At 41.2% G+C, this 21,280-nt stretch overlaps 1 protein-coding gene across 2 annotated transcripts in view; it reads right to left on the bottom strand.

Annotated features, from left to right (window-relative positions):
- fras1 (Fraser extracellular matrix complex subunit 1) overlaps window positions 1-21,280 on the bottom strand; it is a 311,268-nt gene that overhangs the window by 54,776 nt on the left and 235,212 nt on the right. For both annotated transcript variants that reach the window (XM_060907238.1, XM_060907239.1), the window contains 7 exons: window positions 20,768-20,955; window positions 20,446-20,602; window positions 17,473-17,736; window positions 15,975-16,163; window positions 12,349-12,468; window positions 12,047-12,226; window positions 6,803-6,927 (listed from right to left, as the gene is read on the bottom strand). In XM_060907238.1, the coding sequence (XP_060763221.1) occupies window positions 6,803-6,927; window positions 12,047-12,226; window positions 12,349-12,468; window positions 15,975-16,163; window positions 17,473-17,736; window positions 20,446-20,602; window positions 20,768-20,955 (1,223 nt within the window). The remainder of the gene's footprint in view (window positions 1-6,802; window positions 6,928-12,046; window positions 12,227-12,348; window positions 12,469-15,974; window positions 16,164-17,472; window positions 17,737-20,445; window positions 20,603-20,767; window positions 20,956-21,280) is intronic.

The raw sequence follows: 21,280 nt of genomic DNA, 5'->3' as shown, positions 1-21,280 counted from the left end.
GTCTGGACAGTGCGTCAGGTTTGGTGTTCTTGGAGCCGGGGCGGTATGAGAGGGTGAAGTCAAACCGACTGAAAAACAGGGCCCACCTAGCCTGTCGAGGGTTCAGTCTCTTGGCTTGCTGGAGGTACTCCAGGTTCTTGTGGTCAGTCCAAACCAGGAATGGATGTTGTGCTCCCTCCAGCCAGTGCCTCCACTCCTCAAGGGCCAGTTTGACCGCTAGCAGTTCTCGATCCCCCACATCGTACCGGGACTCAGCAGGACTCAGGCGGTGGGAGAAGTAAGCGCAGGGGTGCAGCTTTCCTTCCGAACGTTGAGAGAGCACCGCGCCGACACCACTGTCCGAGGTGTCCACCTCCACGATGAATGGTTGGGAGGTGTCCGGGAGAACCAGAATGGGTGCCGTGCAGAAGCGGTCCTTGAGGTCTTTGAACGCCTTTTCTGCCTGAGGAGACCAGCCATAAGATCCACCTGTCCCTTTGGTGAGGTCTGACATGGGTGCTGCCACAGAACTGAAGTTCCTGATGAACTTGCGGTAGAAGTTAGCGAATCCTAAGAACCGCTGAACCTCCTTAACGGACTTGGGAGTAGGCCAATCCCGGATGGCCAGGGTCTTGGCAGGGTCCATTTGGAGTTGGCCTGTCCGTACAATAAATCCCAGAAAGGAGACCTCGGGAACATGAAATTCGCATTTCTGGGCCTTGGTGAACAGATTGTTCTGTAGCAGCCTCTGGAGAACCTGGCGGACATGGTGGCGGTGCTCCTGCACGGTCTTGGAAAAGATAAGGATGTCGTCGAGGTAGACAAAAACGTATAGGTTAATCATGTCCCTTAAGACGTCGTTGATTAGGGCCTGAAAAACAGCTGGTGCGTTGGTGAGTCCGAAGGGCATCACCTGGTATTCGTAGTGCCCAGACGGGGTGTTAAAGGCAGTCTTCCACTCGTCTCCCTGTCGGATACGGATGAGGTGGTATGCGTTCCGTAGGTCCAACTTGGTGAAGACGGTGGCGCCTTGGAGCAGGTCGAAAGCTGTGGACATCAGCGGAAGGGGATATCGGTTGCGCACAGTGATCTTATTCAGGCCCCTGTAATCAATACATGGTCGGAGCCCCCCATCCTTCTTGCCGACAAAGAAGAAGCCGGCTCCAGCAGGTGAAGTGGAGGGTCGAATAAACCCAGAGACCAGGGCATCTTTGAGGTATTCCTCCATGGCCTTGCATTCTGGCTGAGAGAGTGAAAACAGTCTGCCACGAGGAGGGGTAGTCCCAGGGAGCAAGTCGATGGCACAGTCGTAGGCCCGGTGCGGAGGAAGAACGGCGGCCCTGCTCTTGCTGAATACCTCCTTGAGATCCCAGTACTCTGTGGGAACTTGAGATAACTCGGTGAGATCAGGGGGCTCGGCAGGAGACACAGGAGAGCTAGAGAGCAAACAAGAGGCATGGCATGCAGGGCCCCATTCCACAACCTGGCTTGTTACCCAGTCTATGCGAGGGTTGTGGCGAGTAAGCCAAGGAAGGCCTAGAATAACTGGGAACTCAGGTGAAGGAATCAGGTGCAGGGATATTTCTTCCTTGTGACCTTGAGACTGGAGGAAGACTGGAGAAGTAACTTGGGTGACTCTTCCATCACCTAACGCTTGGCCATCGAGGGCAGACACAGACAGTGGGACTTCAAGAGGTGCAGTCGGAATATTGATGCTTTGGGCGAAGTGAATATCCATAAAGTTCCCAGCCGCCCCTGAGTCTAACAAAGCTTGACAAGAGTGGACAGACTCACCCCAGGAGATGGAGACCGGGATGTAGATTCCTTGGCCAGGGAGACCGGGAGAGAGGGTAGGCCCCGTCACAATCCTCCCTCAGCTGGACGGGGCGGTCCTTTTCCCAAGAGTTCGGGACATGATGCTCGGAAGTGACCAGGCTTGCCACAGTAGATGCAGCACTTGTCCCTCCTTCTGCGCTCCCTCTCAGATGCGGAGAGGCGAGTACGACCCACTTGCATGGGTTCTGGACAGTCACTGAAAGAGGTAGACGGTCTCCAGGTAGAGGTAGGAAGGCTGGGGGGGGCTCAAGGCTTGGTGGCGTTCTCTCATCCTGTTGTCCAGACGAATAGCATGTGAGATGAGGGTTTCGAGGTCACTTGGGCATCCAATAGAGGCCAGACCGTCCTTGATGGGGTTAGACAGACCATGGTGGAAGGCTGACACCAGGGCAGTCTCGTTCCATCCACTTACTGCTGCGAGTGTTCGGAACGAGATGGCGTAATCTGCGACGCTTCCTCCTTGCCGGATGGACATGAGCTTTCGGGCTGCGTCGGTACTGATGTCTGCCTGATCGAAGACCCGAAGCATCTCTTCAGAAAACAGCTGGAAATCAAAGCACTCAGGTCCCTGTCTTTGCCAGATAGCAGTAGCCCAGGCTCGCGCCTTACCAGCTAATAAGGTGATCACAAAGGCAATCTTGCGGCGATCCGTAGTGTAGGTGGTAGGCTGAAGCTCAAAGGTGAGTTGACACTGGGTAAGGAACTCTCGGCACTCACTGTGCTTGCCGTCATACCTCTGTGGTGCAGGAAGGCTGGGTTCACGAGGTGAAGAAGGCAGCATTGCAGGAGGCACTGGAGCAGGAGTGGGAGCTGGATCAGGAGCAGGAACTGGATCAGGAGCAGGAGATGCAGGCAGAGATGTCAGCTGTGCCAGGGTTTTCCCAATTTGCTGAAGCAGTTCCTCGTGGCGAGCGAGGGCCTCACGTTGGCTGGTGAGCGTACGTCCATGAGCGTCCATGGTCGCTCCGAAGCGTGTCAAAGCTGCCATAATTCCCTGAAGGTTGGCCGGGTAGACAGTTGAAGCAGCCTCTGCTGAGTCGGTCATGACGGAGTCTTTCTGTTAGGGTTTTGCTGGGATTCGAACCTGGTTCGTTGGTGTGATAATCCAGCAAACCCCCACTAGGCCACCAGGGGGATGACTCAAATGCAGAGGCGTGAGGCGGAAGTAGAAAAAGAATCAAAAGGTTTATTTAAACTATATACACTATATACAGGGCAAAACAAAAGACAAAAAAAAAACCAAAGAGTATAATCCAAAAGAAAAGCAAAGTGCAAAAATACAAAAGCTAAGAAGATCAAAAAACACAGTACAAAGGAAACTGGAGATAAACATAACAGCACAAAGACTCCGTGACAAGAGGACTGAACTCAGGGGTATAAATAGACAAACTAATTAAGGACACAGGTGAAGATAATTAGGCAATTAACACAAACACAAAACACAGGAACAGTGGCGGCCTCTAGAGGCCAAAATAAACACGACATGAAAAGGAAATAACAGCGGCCTCTAGAGGCCAAAACAGTCCTAGTCCTAACACTTTGAGATGTGTTGTTGTCCATGAAATTTAAAATCACCTAATTTTTCTCTTTAAATGATACATTTTCTCAGTTTAAACATTTGATATGTCATCTATGTTCTATTCTGAATAAAATATGGAATTTTGAAACTTCCACATCATTGCATTCCGTTTTTATTTACAATTTGAACTTTGTCCCAACTTTTTTGGAATCGGGGTTGTATTTTTTAACTGCAGGAAAAAAAAAAAGGTGTGTGTGTGTGTGTGTCTGTCCACGTGTGTCACAACTCATTCCAAAAAAACTTCACCAGAGATCTACTACAAATCTGTTTTATCAGATTGTCTGAAACTGAAAATGTGACCTACAGTATGTTCAGGCCAGAGAAAGAAAAGGTTAAGATTTACTTACTTACCCCCTCCAAACTATAAACATGGGGGTGATAAGGGTATGTACTTGAGGTCTATATACTGCATATATAATATAAAACTAACATTTTTATTTCTATGTCGTTGTGATTACATTTATTTAGTATAAATACACGTATTTACAGGAAATCTCACGTGCTGATTGGTTGAGAAATTTGGACTGTTTCTCGATAATCACCTTGACCGACACGACAAAATGGCGACCAATCGCTTTGTCACCATAAGTGAGAAAGAATTACAAATTATGAAAGAAAATGCTGTTCCTAAATGCACCAAAAGATGCTGTGAAGTTTGGTCTAAAACTATTCAAAAGGTAAGGTGGAATTGTGATTTATTTTATCTACTTCAAAACCAAGTATTTTATGTGACTTGGCGTAGATAAGTGACAAGTCTGCGCTGTGCGTTTATGGCATTTGCATGCCGCTTTTGAAGTTTGCAATAAATTTTTTAAATACAATTTTTAAAAATAATTGCCCGTGTTTATACTAAAACAATTATCTGCCTCAGGCTCAGTGAATATCGGTGAATAATAACCTTGACTTCATCTCCGTTATTATTCACTGATACTCACTGAGCCTTCGGTAAATAATTGTTAAATAAACAAAAAGGGTCACTTTATTTTTATAGTGGTAACTCAGAAAAAGCTGGAAAGTTCCATCACAGCTCAGATCGGAGACGTTGTTCACAGGACAATCATAGCCATGGCTGGGCTTAATAGAAGGGTGGTGGGGAGCCTTTATTGAGAGGAAAAAAAAAACAAGCCATATGAAATCCTGTTTTGGAGTTTGCCAAATGGCTTGTTGGACACTCAGCAAACATGTGGAAAAAGATTCTCTCATCTGATACAACCATACTGCAATTGTTCTGTACAAAGTGCCAAAACAGAAACTCAACACAACTCTTCACCCTGAAAACACTATCCTTAAGGCCTCTGCATGCTCTTGCGACAAGGCTTTCGCAGATAGCTTTTCGCAGACAGTTGTAATTTATTGTTGAGCGGGAGTAATAGGCAGCCCTGTGATGACCTGGCGACTTGTCCAGGGTGTACCCCGCCTTTCGCCCGTAGTCAGCTGGGATAGGCTCCAGCTTGCCTGCGACCCTGTAGAAGGATAAAGCGGCTAGAGATAATGAGATGAGATGAGAGATGAGTAATAGGCGTGCGCGATGTTATTCACCGGCACAACGCAAGGGGGCGCGAAGTCGCTAGGAGTAGTTGGTGGGTGTGGTTAGTGGAGTGTTTATCCTCCGGTTACTTATAATGACTAGAACTTTTTTTTTTTAATAATGACTAGAACTGGAGTCGTATAGATGTCCGTACTTCCTCAATCAACCGCTCTTTGTGCTGCTCCATCTTCGCTCGTGTTTTTAAAAATGCCGGTCGTGAAAACAAAACAAACCGGGAAAGTAGGGAAGCGGAAGTGCGTGTACAGCGGATGTAGAGTGGACCAATCAGAGCCCTCTTGTCTGCGACGCTGTCTGCGAGGCTTCTGCAGTGGTCACAATTTTTGGGAGGTGCGCGCAGAGCGTCTGCGAAGGTGGGGGGGCTACGCAGACACTGTCTGCGACACTATCTGCGAGGACTGGGTTGTCAGCATAAATTGGCCTTTACAGTGAAGCATGGTGGTAGTAGCATCATGGTGTCACTGTATTTCATTAGCAGGGACAGGACATATGCAAAGCTGATTTAAAAAAAAAAAAAAAAAAAAAAAAAAACACCACACTTTGCACCTTCAAATGTAAGAAATTGTGTATAGCATGGAACTGATCTTGTAACTAACTAACTAACTAACTAACTAACTAACTAACTAACTAACTAACTAACTAACTAACTAACTATTTATAAGGGTTGTTTTACAATCAGGGTACGCAAGCTAAAATTCACATTTAACACTTATTATCTTCAATATCAAAAGGCTTGACTAAATAAACTTGGTTGTTTATTGTAGCCCTGTGATAGCTCTATTTACCATGCAAAAAAAAATTTGGTGATAACGTTATTTTTGGTGAATGTATGGCAATATATGTCATATTTAGCAAAATTACTCGTGTCGTTTAGAAAAAGTGCTTTTTTGACCACAGGTAGCTCCAAAAGGGATGCACTTAAATCATTCTTCATACCATAAAACAAATATTTGGTTCCATATGATTGGAAACATAGTTAAGTTTTAATGTTGAATGCCAGTAAGTTTTCAGACTATTTTGATCAAATTAGTACATAATTGTGTCAAAAAAATGTCCTCTCCGAGACAGCTAATTTTTCAATATAAAATAACATATCTAAAATGATTATTTTCATCCTAAAATGTGGTCAAGATATTGGGACATAAATATTAGAGACAACTAACACAAAGCGTACAGCCTTATATTTAAAAGCACTATGGAAGTAGTGGATTCTGAATTGTCAAAAAAAAAAAAATGTTCTCTCCGAGAATCACTTCATTTGTTTCTCCCACCTTATAGCAGATTACACAAAACTACCATACACATGTCAAAAAATTACCTGAAATCTGTTCTTTAACTTGTCCTTCACTTAAAAACTGGTACAAGAACCAGTTTGAATCAATTTGAATTTTGGACCCCTGTGACAAACTTTGTACCCTGATTGTAAAACAACCCAATATTAAGAGCAGTCCATAAAAATGCCAAGATTCTTAGACATTAGCAGTTCTGAAGTAGTTCTTTGGGCATGAAAATGAAAAATAAATAAGCCGTAGTAAACAAGCACCTATACAAATTAACTGTGGCAGTTATGCCAGAAAGGGGGGGGGGGGGGGGGGGGGGGAGCAGATTCTAACCGAACCCATTTCGAACTCATTAAGATTCGGCTCATTTGTGAGTAAAAGCTCTAATTGGGTGAGCCAATCCTGTTCTTTCTCTCTCTCTCTCTCTCTCTCACTCTCTGAAGTGGCACTTCCTTTTGCAGAGGAGAGCCTTCCACTTGAGCAGTCTCAGCTGATTGTTTCTCTGGCTTTGTGTTAATCTCTTTCAGTAGATTGTGTGTTCGACCACGTCTGCCGCTCATTAACATGTGTGTATGTGTGTACCTCATTAGCGCCATCCGACACGGTGAATGTGAAGTCGTCTGAGTGTTTCTCTTCTTCACTGGTGTGGACATACTGCACGTTGCGTGAGGCCAGGTCAGCCTGCGTGAAGGTGCTGATGCGCTTGCCTACAACAAGAGAATCAATGTTTATGTCACTACCTAATGAAGAACTACAGTACTTTTTAAAATAAAAGAATAGTCACTGAGCGATGACTATCACAAACATTTTACTGAGTTATACTGTACTGTAGCTCTTTGAAGTGTAAAGCAACTATACAACAAAAAGCCTTTAGTTAAATCACATGTACACTCAAGCACAGACTTAAAGCAGATATGCAGAACCATGGCCTCACTTTGGTTTATTAATGCCTTGAGCCTTCAATAATGGCACAGGAATAGTTTTAAGCGTTAACAATAAATCTAATATAGTAATTTTTACAATTAAAGTGATTTATATACTGTAGGTAGCGGTCTGAGTGAATGACCTTGACGTCCGTAATGTCACAACAGGAAGTCTATCAGTCTCATCGCCATTTCCGCTACACTAAAACACAGAGCTGACTGCAACTCCGATCCTCCATTTTGAGCTAATTTATCGCCATGCCACGTAGATGTGCCAGCAGCACAACAGAAGGTGAATTTACGTTGCATTTATGGCCCAGGAATGTTCAAACTGCAAAGATTTGGATGTGCTTTGCAAGAAATTCAGGTGCCTACGAAATGATCTCTCCTCTGCTCTGCACATTTTACTGAAGACTTGTACGAGACCTCTGATCTGTTGAGGAGCGTTGGCTACAAGCCCGTATTGAAAGAGGGTGCAGTACCAACAATTAAATAAAACTACAAGAAAAGGAAAGCATTTATTTTATTTATTTTTTAAAAGGAAAGCAAGTTCATTTGCACCAGTTCTCCCGGAGTGTGAGCCGAGGGTTGTTAGTAAAACCCGGGATGGAATGAGACGGGACATATCGCTCGGGCATTGACCTCCCCGCAGTTGTTGCTAAAACTAGTGACATTCCGTTACGTCCCGGGTTTTAGTAATTGCCTGAGCTGAGCAGTAATGGCGGAGTACTCAGTATGGAGAATGAGTGGAGCAGCCGTCTGATTTCTTCACTGGGTATTGCTGCCATCTCGCCCTTACGTGGAAGAAGCAAATGAACGGAGAACTGAACGAACAACTGAAAGTCAGATTGTTTCAAAACAACCGGCCACAAGAAGCAAGAACACAGATGGGTAAGCTCCGACTCTCATTTGGATATAAAACAATAAAAAAATGTTGTTTACCTGCATTTAGATTAATACATGTAACTTGTCTTGTGTGTTTAAGTTATCGGTATAAGATTATTTAATTTGCTTCAGAATGTGATTGTCTCAGTTCATCTGATTATTTAATTAGCCTTTTACGTTTTATCAGTGAAATTGCATGCATGTACATGTATGTTGCATAAGTTATAACACCTATCCTGTTTTAATGAGAGTCAACCCACAATCAGTGAAGTCAAATCAGTCTTAGTTGAGCAAGTTGGTGACGGTATTTCTTTCACCGTAAATTTTTATTTATATGACTTTGGTCTATAGCTGTAAAAGGCCTTGGCCTTTAAACTGGTTACTGCTGTGACGTCATACACTCAGGGCTGGCTGGCTCAGCGGAGCAGCTTGAATGCCAACTTTGCAGTCGATTTTAACTCTCAAAAATATATATTTTTTATTCCCATTATGCAGCATACAAGAGTCAAGGATGGAGATACTATCCACTCAGAAATTTATTAAAAAATAAAGGTTCTGCGCATCTGCTTTAAGCACACAGTGAAATTCCTCCTCTGCATCTGAAGCAGTGAACACACACAAGTGAGCAATGAGCGCGCGCACACACACACCCAGAGCAGTGGGCAGCTATGCTACAGCGCCCGGGTAGCAGTTGGGGGTTCGGTGCCTTGCTCAAGAGCACTTCAGTGCAACCTTCAGGCCATGGCTGCCCCATGTTAACTTAACTGCATGTCTTTGGACTGCGGGGGAAACCAGAGTACCAGGAGGAAACCCACGCACACACAGGGAGAACATGAAAACTCCACACAAAGGACCCTGTCAGCCACTGGGCTTGAACCCAAAACCTTCTTGCTGTGTAGCTAACCACTACACCACCGTGCCATCATGGTATACTCGATATACTTGATTACTATACTTATACATCATTATAGAGGTTTTATATTTTACCTTAATTAATGATCTACTGCACGTCACCATGAAAAAAAAAATTACAAATATTCCTTGCGAATCTCAAAAGGTCTTGACTCAAATACCTTTGACCACATTTCTCTGATTTAAAAAAATATATATATTTATACATTTAGATTTTTTAAAATCCATTTTTAAAACATGGAATCAAATCCAAAAACAATGGATACTGCAAGTGCAAGGATGCCTATTAGTTTCACTTGCTCTTCAAACAATAAAAAAAAAAGTTACCTTAATGAACCTGACATCAGGAAAAATGTCTACAAACGCCAAAAGAACGCTGGTCACATGATCGGAGCTCTTCTGATTGTGTACAAATAAAGTCTGAATGCTAACTCCGCCCTTAACTCTAACATTTCGAATGGATATATTAATTTGAGACCATCTCATCTCATCTCATTATCTCTAGCCGCTTTATCCTGTTCTACAGGGTCGCAAGCAAGCTGGAGCCTATCCCAGCTGACTACGGGCGAAAGGCGGGGTACACCCTGGACAAGTCGCCAGGTCATCACAGGGCTGACACATAGACACAGACAACCATTCACACTCACATTCACACCTACGGTCAATTTAGAGTCACCAGTTAACCTAACCTGCATGTCTTTGGACTGTGGGGGAAACCGGAGCACCCGGAGGAAACCCACGTGGACACGAGGAGAACATGCAAACTCCGCACAGAAAGGCCCTCGCCGGCCACGGGGCTCGAACCCGGACCTTCTTGCTGTGAGGCGACAGCGCTAACCACTACACCACCATGCTGCCCAATTTGAGACCATGTTGTGGAAAAAAATTCTGACTTATAATTTCTGTTAAAATAGTTTACTTTTAGGTATGTTTAAATGTGGACACTTTAGCGTTTTTTTTTTTTTTTTTAATTTAAGTATAGTTTTCACAAGCTACCTCCAACTTTTAATTCAGCAAGATGTTGACAACACCTAAACTTTTACTGAAGTATAAAATTTCCATACTTTTTTTCAGTTCTGGGTAAAAATAAAGGCCAAGTGAGGGAGGGTACAGATGTACTTTTATGCAAGGGAGGATAGAGGTGTACTTTGTCTCCCACATGATAATCTTAGTAAGAACTCATAACCAAGCCAAGAGATTTCCAGTAGATTTTAGCAAAACACCATCTTCAAAACATCTTTTATACTCCCATACACTTCCAGCAGCTTGGATCATTTTTCACAACCAGTGTGTTGGTGTAAAATAATACCTACGTAAAACCTAATATTGAATGAATTTGCCCAAAGCACTTATCTATTTTTTGTTCCTTGTTAATAATTATATAAAACAGGAAGAACCAAATGCAGATTTTGTCGACTTTATATATGTAGCACCATTCGAACCTCAGAAAACTCAACTATCTAAAACTGCATACATGGGTCATTCTAGAATTCGGGGTACAATTCACGTCTCCGAGATAAACCTTTTGTTATTTTCCACAAAAAAGAAATCTTTCTTGAATCAGTTTTGAACAATAATGCAAATTATGACAAACTTTCACCAATAGCAATGCTTGATGTACATTTTAGACCCAATTTATCCATAAAACATTAACTAAATGACCCCCCCCACACACACACATTATTGGCTGTCTTCGACTTCTGATTCATACATTCAACTCGAATAAACATGAAGTGATTCAGTCCATCAATCTGTTTTTGGGAGCTTATTCTATTAACTGTTATAAAATCACTTGCATAGAAAGTCTATTCTCTGTATTATGTGAAATTTCAGTAATAAAAATATATATTTTTATCCATCCCAATGTTCTTGTCAACTCTGTTATAATACCACATAAAATCCACAAAGACTTTTAATAATACGCATGACACCAGCACCGAGAAATGTCACATCCTCCAGTGGAAAACTTCAGAAAGGCAGTGAGGTATGTGATGTTTCTTCTCTAATTAATTTGAATAAAATATTGAGGATACACCAACAGCAGATTAATTATTCGTCAACTGTTTTTACGACATTGGAGTGAATCTCTCACTCATTTTTAAAAAACAACAGGATTAAAATCCATAAAATTCTGTTTTTATACATGCCATGCGGTAGCTAGTTTGAGGTTAGCATGTGGAGTTAAGACGAAATGGTGGAAAATGTTAATTCTGTTATCATCAGTTCTGTTAATGGATTGCCCAGTGTAACGATAACCGTTGACGATGACTAACAGTCAATAATTGAAATGTACCTGCAATTACAGAATGGGCCACATATTGTCTCATCTCATCTCATTATCCGTAGCCGCTTTATCCTGTTCTACAGGGTCGCAGGCAAGCTGGAGCCTATCCCAGCTGTCTACGGGCGAGAGGCGGGGTACACCCTGGACAAGTCGCCAGGTCATCACAGGGCTGACAAATAGACACAGACAACCATTCACACTCACATTCACACCTACGGTCAATTTAGAGTCACCAGTTAACCTAACCTGCATGTCTTTGGACTGTGGGGGAAACCGGAGCACCCGGAGGAAACCCACGCGGACACGGGGAGAACATGCAAACTCCACACAGAAAGGCCCTCGCCGGCCACAGGGCTCGAACCCGGACCTTCTTGCTGTGAGGCGACAGCACTAACCACGACACCACCGTGCCGCCCCGGCCACATATTGTAAAGTGTGAAAATGTCTTCCAGTATCACTATATTATAATTTTGCTGGATCATGCACCTTTATCCTCATTCAGGGATTATAAGATGATAAGCATATTTCCATTGTGCATACATAAGGCCGGAATGCCTTATATTTAAGGGAAACCTTCAAGTTTATGGCATATTAAAACCAGTAAATAAGTATTTCAATCAATCAATCAATCAATCAATCAATCAATCAATCAATCAATCAATCAATCAATCAATCAATCAAGGGCAAACAGGGTTAACATCCAATCAAGCACAGCAACCACTATATATTTTAATTCATCATTGCTATACCAACTGAATAACTGGTCAGGCTTGTATAATTGCCCATTGACTGAATAATTGATGTATGTGATGGCATGTGTACCTGGATTAGCAGAAAGTTCCAAGTGGCCCAGGTGGGTCTGTTTGGTGATACGGTAAACAAGTTCTCCAGGTTCACTATCCTGGTCTGTTGAGGACAGCTGCAGAGTTGTGATCATCTTCACCGAGTTTTCATCCAGCACTAAACCCTTATTCACTACTACTGCAGGAGGAAGTCTATCCTCTGAGTGGAATAAAAGAATGCAAGAATTTTATGGGATTCATTATAAGAGCCAATGTTTTAATCTAAAAAATAACCTCATAAAAACAAAACAAAACCAAAAAACCCTCAACACAACTACCTACCGAGAACAGTGATGAAGAAAGACTCATCAATCACTTTGTTGCCCTCTGGATCTTCAAGGTTAAATTTAAAGAAGAAGCTCCCTCCACTTTCTCCTTTTTCATGGATGTACTCCACAAAGCCTGATGTAAAAAAAAAGAAAAGACAAAATACTGTTATATAGTCTTGGAAGACTCTTGACTTGGTCAGTACCATATACTAAATCATTAAATTATACAATCCCAAATCAGAAAAGTTGGGATGGTATGTTGAAATTGAAATTAAAACTGAAAACAATGACTTGTAAATTATCTTTGAACTGTACTGCACTCAAAACAATACAATGGCACATTATTTGATGTTTTACCTTGTGATTTTTTTTTCCCCCAAAATCAACACTTATGTCAATTTTAATTCCTGGAACATGTTTCAAAAAAAGTTGGGACGGTAAAACATTTACCACTTTATAATGTTGCCATTCCTTCTCACAACATTTAAAAGATATTTAGTGACTGAAGACACCATGTGGTGAAGTGTTTCAGGTGTTATTTTTTCCCATTCTTCCTGCAAACAGGCCTTAAGGTGCAACAGTCCGGGATCATCATTGTTATATTTTTAATTTCAGAATTCACCACACATTCGCTACTGGGGACAGAGTGGACAGGCACCCTCTTCTCCCACAGCCATGCCTTTGTAATGTGAGCAGAATGTGGATTTGCATTGTCTTGTTGAAATCTCCCTGGAATAGATGCCACCTTGAAGGCAGCATATGTTGCTTCAAAATCTCAGTCTACTTTTCTGCATTAATACTGCCACCACAGAAGTGCAAGTTACCTTTGCCAAGGGCACTGACACAACCCAATACCATGACAGACCCTGGCTTTTGGACTTGTTACTGGCAACAGTCTGGATGATGCTTTTCATTTTTGGTCCGAAGCAAATGACGTCCATTTCTTCCAAACAGACCTGGAATACCGATTTGTCTGACCACAATATACCTTTCCATTGCATGATGGTCCACTCCAGATGCCTCAGAGCCCAGAGAAGTTGACGGTGCTTCTGGACACAGTTGAAATAAAGCTTCCTTTTTGCACAGTAAAAAAATAAAATAAAAATCCAGAAATCCCAAGTGGTTATATCAGCTATAGCTGAATGACCGTTCTTGATGCAGTGCCATTTGAGGGATCAGAGATCACGGGTGTTAGGCTTAGGCTTATGCCCTTCATGCACCAAAAATCCTCCAGATTCCTTGAATCGTTTAATGATATTATGTACCACTGAGGGTAAAATATCTAAATCCCTTCATACCTTTCTTTGACCAACATTGTTTTCAACATTTCAACAAGTTTCTCACACATTTGCTGACAAGCTGGAGATCCTCGGCCCATCTTTGCTCCTCAAAGACTAGGCCTTTCCTGGATACTGATTTTGTACCAAATCATGATTACAATCACTTGGCAACATCACCTGTTTCAAATCACAAAAAACAATTTAATTGTTTTACCTCATTACTAGTCCTAAACTGCCCCCATACCAACTTTTTTTGGAATGTGTTACAGGCAGGCGGCACGGTGGTGTAGTGGATAGTGCTGTCGCCTCACAGCAAGAAGGCCCGGGTTCGAGCCCCGTGGCCGACGAGGGCCTTTCTGTGTGGAGTTTGCATGTTCTCCCCGTGTCCGCGTGGGTTTCCTCCGGGTGCTCCGGTTTCCCCCACAGTCCAAAGACATGCAGGTTAGGCTAACTGGTGACTAAATTGACCGTAGGTGTGAATGCGAGTGTGAATGGTTGTCTGTGTCTATGTGTCAGCCCTGTGATGACCTGGCGACTTATCCAGGGTGTACCCCGCCTTTCGCCCGTAGTCAGCTGGGATAGGCTCCAGCTTGCCTGCAACCCTGTAGAACAGGATAAAGCGGCTAGAGATAATGAGATGAGATGAGATGAGAGGTGTTACAGGCCTGAAATACAGGAATGGATGCATATTAGCAAATGAAATGAAGTTGGCCAGACAAAACATGAAATATCTTGGGTTCGTTCTGTCTGCAATGAAATACAAGTAAATTTAGAAATCATGGCTTTCTGTTTTTATTTGCACTTTCCATACCATCCCAACTTTTTCTGGTTTGGGGTTGTACATTTTAGAATCTATTTATTTCTTGTGAAACTTTTCCTTTTACATTTGAACCTCAACAGTAGGAACTATATAGTAATTCTGATAATGTACAAGCATTCTATAAACAAACAATGTTCACATTGAGATAATGTTTCCTCCGAGTGGAACGTTCAGGAATAAAACATATGGCTTCCAAAAAAAAAAAAACCCAGAATATTAAATAAATCAAAATAAAATAAATCTGTACTGATGGAGGCTGTGGAATTAACTTTACATTTAAAGTGGTCCCTCACAGTAAAAATTTAAGAACCCCTGGGTCAAACCAACCAGTCAATTTCAGCTCACAGAATATATTCGAATACCAATACCAGTGTCTGCTGTGTTCTCTCATAGTTTTCTCTTTATTCTTCAGTATGAACATCTGGTAAATAATTCAAAGCTGAGCTACCGAAACACAGGTACTTGTATGTAAACTTTGATTTTATGATTACGGTTATGTTCTTTGGCTTGATTAAACAGGATTCGGCACGTTTCAGAAAGCCGCTGCTGTATTTTAACTGACTATTTTTTAAAATAAAATTGTTAGAAATGAAAAAACTGTAACCGAACCCAGTTTTGTCATTTCTAATTCAGCCTGTTCAGTGCTATTTTTCAATAAATATTACATATTTTTTGCCAGTTGTTTCATATTTTAGCCCCTCAACAAACCCCATGATCCATCATATAGGTTATATGCCTGACTTTTTCTATTAGATTCAATATTATTTAATTATGTCATAGTTAATAAGTTATAATACACTCTTTAAAAAAAGATTGAATCTATTAGTGTTCTATGGCTCGTCCCTCTACATCAGTGAATCATAATAACTTGATTAATTCATCTTGAACTAGAAATATATGATGAATTTACAACAAAAACCAACAAAGTTGAAAAAACACGTATCCAAAAAACAAGAGTCTAATAGAGTTTGACTATAACCGGTTGTTTAGGAGGCAACATGCTCTTGAGAGAAAGGATTTCTTATGTCTTTCAGTTCCAGAGAATAGTATTGCGAGACAACTTTTGTTCTTAGCTGTGTACTTGTGGGCCACCATTCTTGGAAGGAACACATGATTTGGATGATTAAAGTCTTTTATAATTCTTTCAAGCTCACATATGGTCGCCTCATCTCTATGTTCCTTCAGACTTGCAAGATTTGTCTTCGGGATGCCATGTACGGTAAGTGAGTTTTCCTATCAAAGAGAGGGTTTTCAACCAGTTTAGGAAACTAACCACACTTAACTATACACAAAACCCTGGAGAAATCACTTTTCCCAAGTGTAGTAACTATACATGCTTTGGGATGATTAACTGAATAATAATAATAATAATAATAATAATAATAATAATCCAGGAGGTTTAACAGGTCACTTGAAAACGAATAAACATTTGTCATTAACTGTGGTCAAGTGGTGTAATGTGAGTGCCCCCTCACATTTTTCACATTGTTCCTGTGGTTATACTGTAGCTCATGTGCTGCTTAAAGAAAAGGGAGAAACCTTTGTTGATGTCATCCTGGGTGAAGCTCCTGACTGGCCCTTTGGCAGAAATCTGGACTTTGTTTCTGCCTTTGTGAAGCTGCAGTGTGCCCACACTCGGGTCTTTAGTCACAGCGAACTTGAGTTTCAGGCTGTCCGAGTCGATATCTGTACCTTTCAGTTGCTGTTCTGTGATCTTCGATGAATAACCTGGTAGAAACGCAATATAGACAAATTTATAAAATTTACATAATTCAGAAATGATCATAAGGGTCATGGGCAGAAAAGCATTAACACAAAGGATTTCATCAGAGACCGACCATAGTTTAGGGATACACAATAATATCAGAATCATATCAGTACTGGGAGGTAATTGTTGAAAAAACAGATTAGCATTAGACAAATGCATAGATCTGACTGATAATACTTAACAGTTATTCCACGAAATTGAATCGTACATGAGCTGATAGCCGACGAGGTGCATAGTGCCAAGTTGGCTATAAGCCATGTATGACGAGATTGGAGTGGAATAACTGTTTTATTCTATCCACATTCACTGGATTCTGAGAAACGGAGCACTTTTTTTTTTTTTCAAATTCGATAAATAAAAACTTCATAAAAAACGTCTGACAAAATATTTTCTGCTTAGAATGCAAACAAACCGGCGAAATGACCGTAGCAATTTGTGAAAAATGCGATAATAATAATTCTTGAAAAAATTTAAAAAATACATTCTCACCATCAAATACTTTCATTCCATTTTTTGTTGCTTTTTTGTATTTTGGGGGGTTTTGTTTTAGAGTAGAGTTTTTATTTCGTACTTGGTTGGTTCAGCAACACACTCCGCCATTTTGTTTTTCTTTACTCACAGTATATGAGCTGATAGCCTGGTAGTAGAGTAGCCAATCAGAGCACGCAATTGCTCATATCCAGCGAGTGTGGATAGAATAGAAACTGATATTTGATGACACAATTGTTGTATTTCAGAGAATTTTACTATTTGGTAGGACATTACACAGGAAAGTAAAAAAAAACACATTACTGAAAAGTGTTAAGTTGAAATAATGTTAGCGTTTACTGTAAGCCTTTAAGCTTAACCATTTAATGATCATTTTAGTCAGTCAAATCTTTAATATTCAAATTTTAGTGGTTGGGCTACAAAACTAAAATTATATAAATCAATATCCGCAATGCTAACCCACATGGATCTTGCCTCGAGTCATCATTTTTTATATGTGTATTTTATTTGTATGTGGATCAACAGCTGTAGATAAACAGAACAAATATTTCCAACTAACAATTGCCCAGAATTCCCCATTAGTGCATTCCCATTCTGTAACCAAATGAATATGTTGGGGAAAACACATGGTTCTAATTATAAATAACATTCAGATTGAAAAAAAAATGCTGCAAAGTGACCATATGTGCAAAATCAATCACTTGCACATCCTGCAAATACGGTTCCAATGGCCAGCCACTCTATATTTCATCAGGCAGTGTAGAGTGACTTTATACTGACCTGCTGCTAACTGAAGGCCTCGGTTAATTGTGACTCTGGGTCCTTCACTCTTTTTAACATCCATGCTGAACTCCAGACGACCCGTCTCCGTGTACACGCCGTTCGTTACAGAGAAGTGAATCTCGTCCGTTGTGGATCCATGTGTGTCGGGAGTGTACACCAGCAACTCATCTAGGATGTCCTGATAGGTGAATGTGGAACCCTGTTGGAGCACCTTACCGGTCTCTAGAGGCTGTGAGTAGAACTGTCTTCTGCGTAGCTTGCCTGTAAAGAAGTTAGTATTGAAAGAGCGTGAAGGTGCCTGCAAATATTGATAATGTATACTCCCAAGTGCCTAACAAGAAAATCTTAGCAGGAAAAGAGAAATAACTGGATTGAATAACAACAAACGTGCACAATATCCCCTGCTGGCAATTATGCCATAACTCTGGTAAAATGTGACTGAATTGAATGAAATTGCAATATGCATATTACCAACATATAACAAAGAATCCTGTCAAGTTTCGTGAAATTCCTGCAAAAATTGTGAGAGGAGTTGATTTCAGAAGGTCAGTACCCTTCCTGGGACGGACGGATGGACAGACGGACATCGCCAAGACATAATCCCCCTTCAGGCCTTTCGGCCAGCGGGGGATAAAAATTACGAGGGAAGTTGATTTCAGAAAGCAAGCACACCTTGATGAAATTGCCAAAGTACAAGTTTGTTAATAATCAAGGGCATAACTCTGGTAAAGTTTGCCCAAATTAAACAAAATTTCAAAATGCGTATAACTGTTATATAACAAAGCTTTTGGCCAAGTTTGGTGAAATTCCTCCACAAACTGTGAGAGAAGTTGATTTCAGAAGAGCGTACACCCTCATGAAATTGTCAAAGTTATTTAATCAAGGGTCAAAACTCTGGTAAAATTTTCACAAATGAAATTAAATCGCAATATGCGTATTGCCGTCATATAACGAAGCCTTTTGCCAAGCTTCGAGAAATTCGTCCCAAAATTGTGAGAGGAGTTGATTTCAGAAGGTGAGCGCCCTTCCTGGGACGGACGGACATCGCCACGACATAATCCCCCTTCGGGTCTTTCGGCAGGCGGAGGATAAAAACCCTAGTGTATGTTGGTGAATGAGACATCTCCGTGCTAACCAGGGCTTTGAACCGGTTCAAGGAACAAAAACGAAAACCGGGAACTTTTTCTATTTCACATGGAACAGAAACGAAATCAGAAACTTTATTATTTTTTATGTTCCAGAACAGAAACGCTTATTAAAAATAATGGCAACCGGTTAATACCGGTTTTTATTTCGTTCCTCAAAGTTTCTGTAGCCTACAAATAAAAAAGCCATTCTTCTCCTGCGCAAGTTTCTATGACCCGCTGGGGTTCACTTCCTGTGTGATGTTCGCTGACTGAATGGAGAGAGCGGGAGGGTAGACTACTATCACGTCTCCACATCTTAAATAAGAGGTAAATATTGCAGTCTATCGTTATTCAAAAACTTCAATTTCAAACACGATATCAATATATTTGTCCACGTTAATGAGAGGCTCGCGAACATTAAATGACGTTAACCTCTGTTAGCCTATCAATGCATAGGGCCTGACTAGCCTTTGGTAACACACTAAACAAATTATCTTTCATTTTTGGCACTTTTTCTGTTTGTGTAGATGGGAAGACATACTGAGAATCCAAATCGCCAACATTTGAAATAATAATTGTTTTGAATTATTTCTTGTCTTATTTAATGAAGGTTGTAATAGAATTAGCCTACATTTGGCTTAAGCTGGATGAGACAGAGACATAATTTTATAGCCATTTGTTAAACAGCTGACAGGGAATGTAATTAACCGTTCCGGGAACTAAATTTTTTTGTTCTAACTGGTTCGGGAACGTCTATTTAATGGTGGAACCCAAAACCGGAAACGTTAAAATTCCGTTTCTGTTCGGAACGAACCAATAGGAAAAAAATTCTGGTTCAAAGCCCTGGTGCTAACAGAATAAATAGTAAACAGAACACCTTGCTGTGCATTTTTTCCCTACCACCTTCTTGGCTTCTATAGGTTTTCAAAACCATGGTTTGCAAATTCACCTACGTGGAGCATGCAAGAAATGAAAGCAACCGTTACCAGATGCAAATTTGCATCTTTCATATCCTTTCCCATTCTGTAAACTGGCTATAACGTGAGGTGAATTTTATTCATTTTTAGTCTAATCTCTGTTTTAGCTGAAAAGTAAAGGAGAATTTTCAGGCATTTTCAGTGTCAAAGCAATTTTTTTTTTTTTTACCCCATCATTCACACTAAAATAAAATGGTGTTTCATTCAAGACCATAGGCAACACAGAATTGCCATAGCAAGAAGAAAAATTATAAATGCTACGGCTAAACCATAGATGTCGGCACCTCTGTATACACCATATACATTTACAGAAAATCCTGTCACATTTTATTACTCAGCGCAGTCAAGCACAAAAACACAACCCCCTCACACAATCCAATAAAGCCAGAGTTCTGATCTCTCCCTGTTGGCTTTTGTGTTTTTTTTTAATTTCTTTCTTTTTTTTGTGAACCAGCACTGTTCCTGTCCTGTATTATTTTAGGCATACATCAGCTACATTAGGTCGTGACATTTCTCAGAAATGATTCATAATACCGCCTCTTGAAAAGAGTAAAAATGCTGAATCCTTCTTGACACAGTAGCCATAAAAGTAATAACGTTGACCTTTCATTGCCTCACCAGTCGACTTTCAAGATCTGTTCTAAGGCATACAGGGACAGAAACAAAGATATTTTTAGGACTGCTTAATTATATACTGTACAGTAAGCTTTTCTGAAGACCGATATGTTACTGCAAATATGTTTTACAATATACACTGAGTAGGCAGAGAGCACAAAACGGACAAAAACCCCACAGCACATAAAACAGTCTATATTTACTGAGACAGGAAAAAAAAGCAAAGAAAAATGAAGAAGAAGGAAACAGACCGTAGGAAGGCTTTTTGATGATGGTAAGCACAATCTCATTTTCTGGTGTATCCAGATCCAACACACTGAGGGAGGAATTGGTGATGACGACGCCCGTGTTCTCCTCCACATGGATGCTGTTCACAGAGATAACTGGGACTCGGTCTTCATTAGTGTGCTGAAATTTTTAAAAATTGAAACACTCACTAAATTAACTCTGTCCTTCCTGCTACAGGATTTGACAGTGTGATTCAACTAATGTGTCCAGCAAACTTGGATATCATATAATGTGCACTGAACACCATTTGAAAGGTTTTAAGGAAAAAAAATTAAACCGTGATACCTGGATATCAATGGTGACATCGAAAGCTTCTGTCTGGCTGGAGCCATCACTAATGTAGAAGCTAAAGACATCTTGGTGGACATTTGCTTTGTGGACGTTTTGAACATAGAAAATGTGGTCTGAGGTGAGGTCCTCAATTGTGAACGGGACATCAGGATTGATTACATGAGCTTCACCAACCGACCCAGCTGTGGACACAGGAGGAGTGTATCTAGTCAAACCACGAACTTTAAGACCAGGCTATGAACACACTTCACAAGGATTTAAGTCAAAATGCAGCTATGGAAGACAAAATCTCATCTAATTTCATCATCTGTAGCCGCTTTATCCTGTTCTACAGGGTCGCAGGCAAGCTGGAGCCTATCCCAGCTGACTACGGGCGAAAGGCAGGGTACACCCTGGACAAGTCGCCAGGTCATCACAGGGCTGACACATAGACACAGACAACCATTCACACCTACAGTCAATTTAGAGTCACCAGTTAACCTAACCTGCATGTCTTTGGACTGTGGG

The sequence above is a fragment of the Neoarius graeffei genome, chromosome 24 (assembly GCF_027579695.1).
Source record: "Neoarius graeffei isolate fNeoGra1 chromosome 24, fNeoGra1.pri, whole genome shotgun sequence".
Lineage (NCBI taxonomy): Eukaryota > Metazoa > Chordata > Actinopteri > Siluriformes > Ariidae > Neoarius > Neoarius graeffei.
The sequence above is the reverse complement of the archived record's forward strand: the minus strand, read 5'-3'. Positions and strand labels throughout refer to the sequence as shown.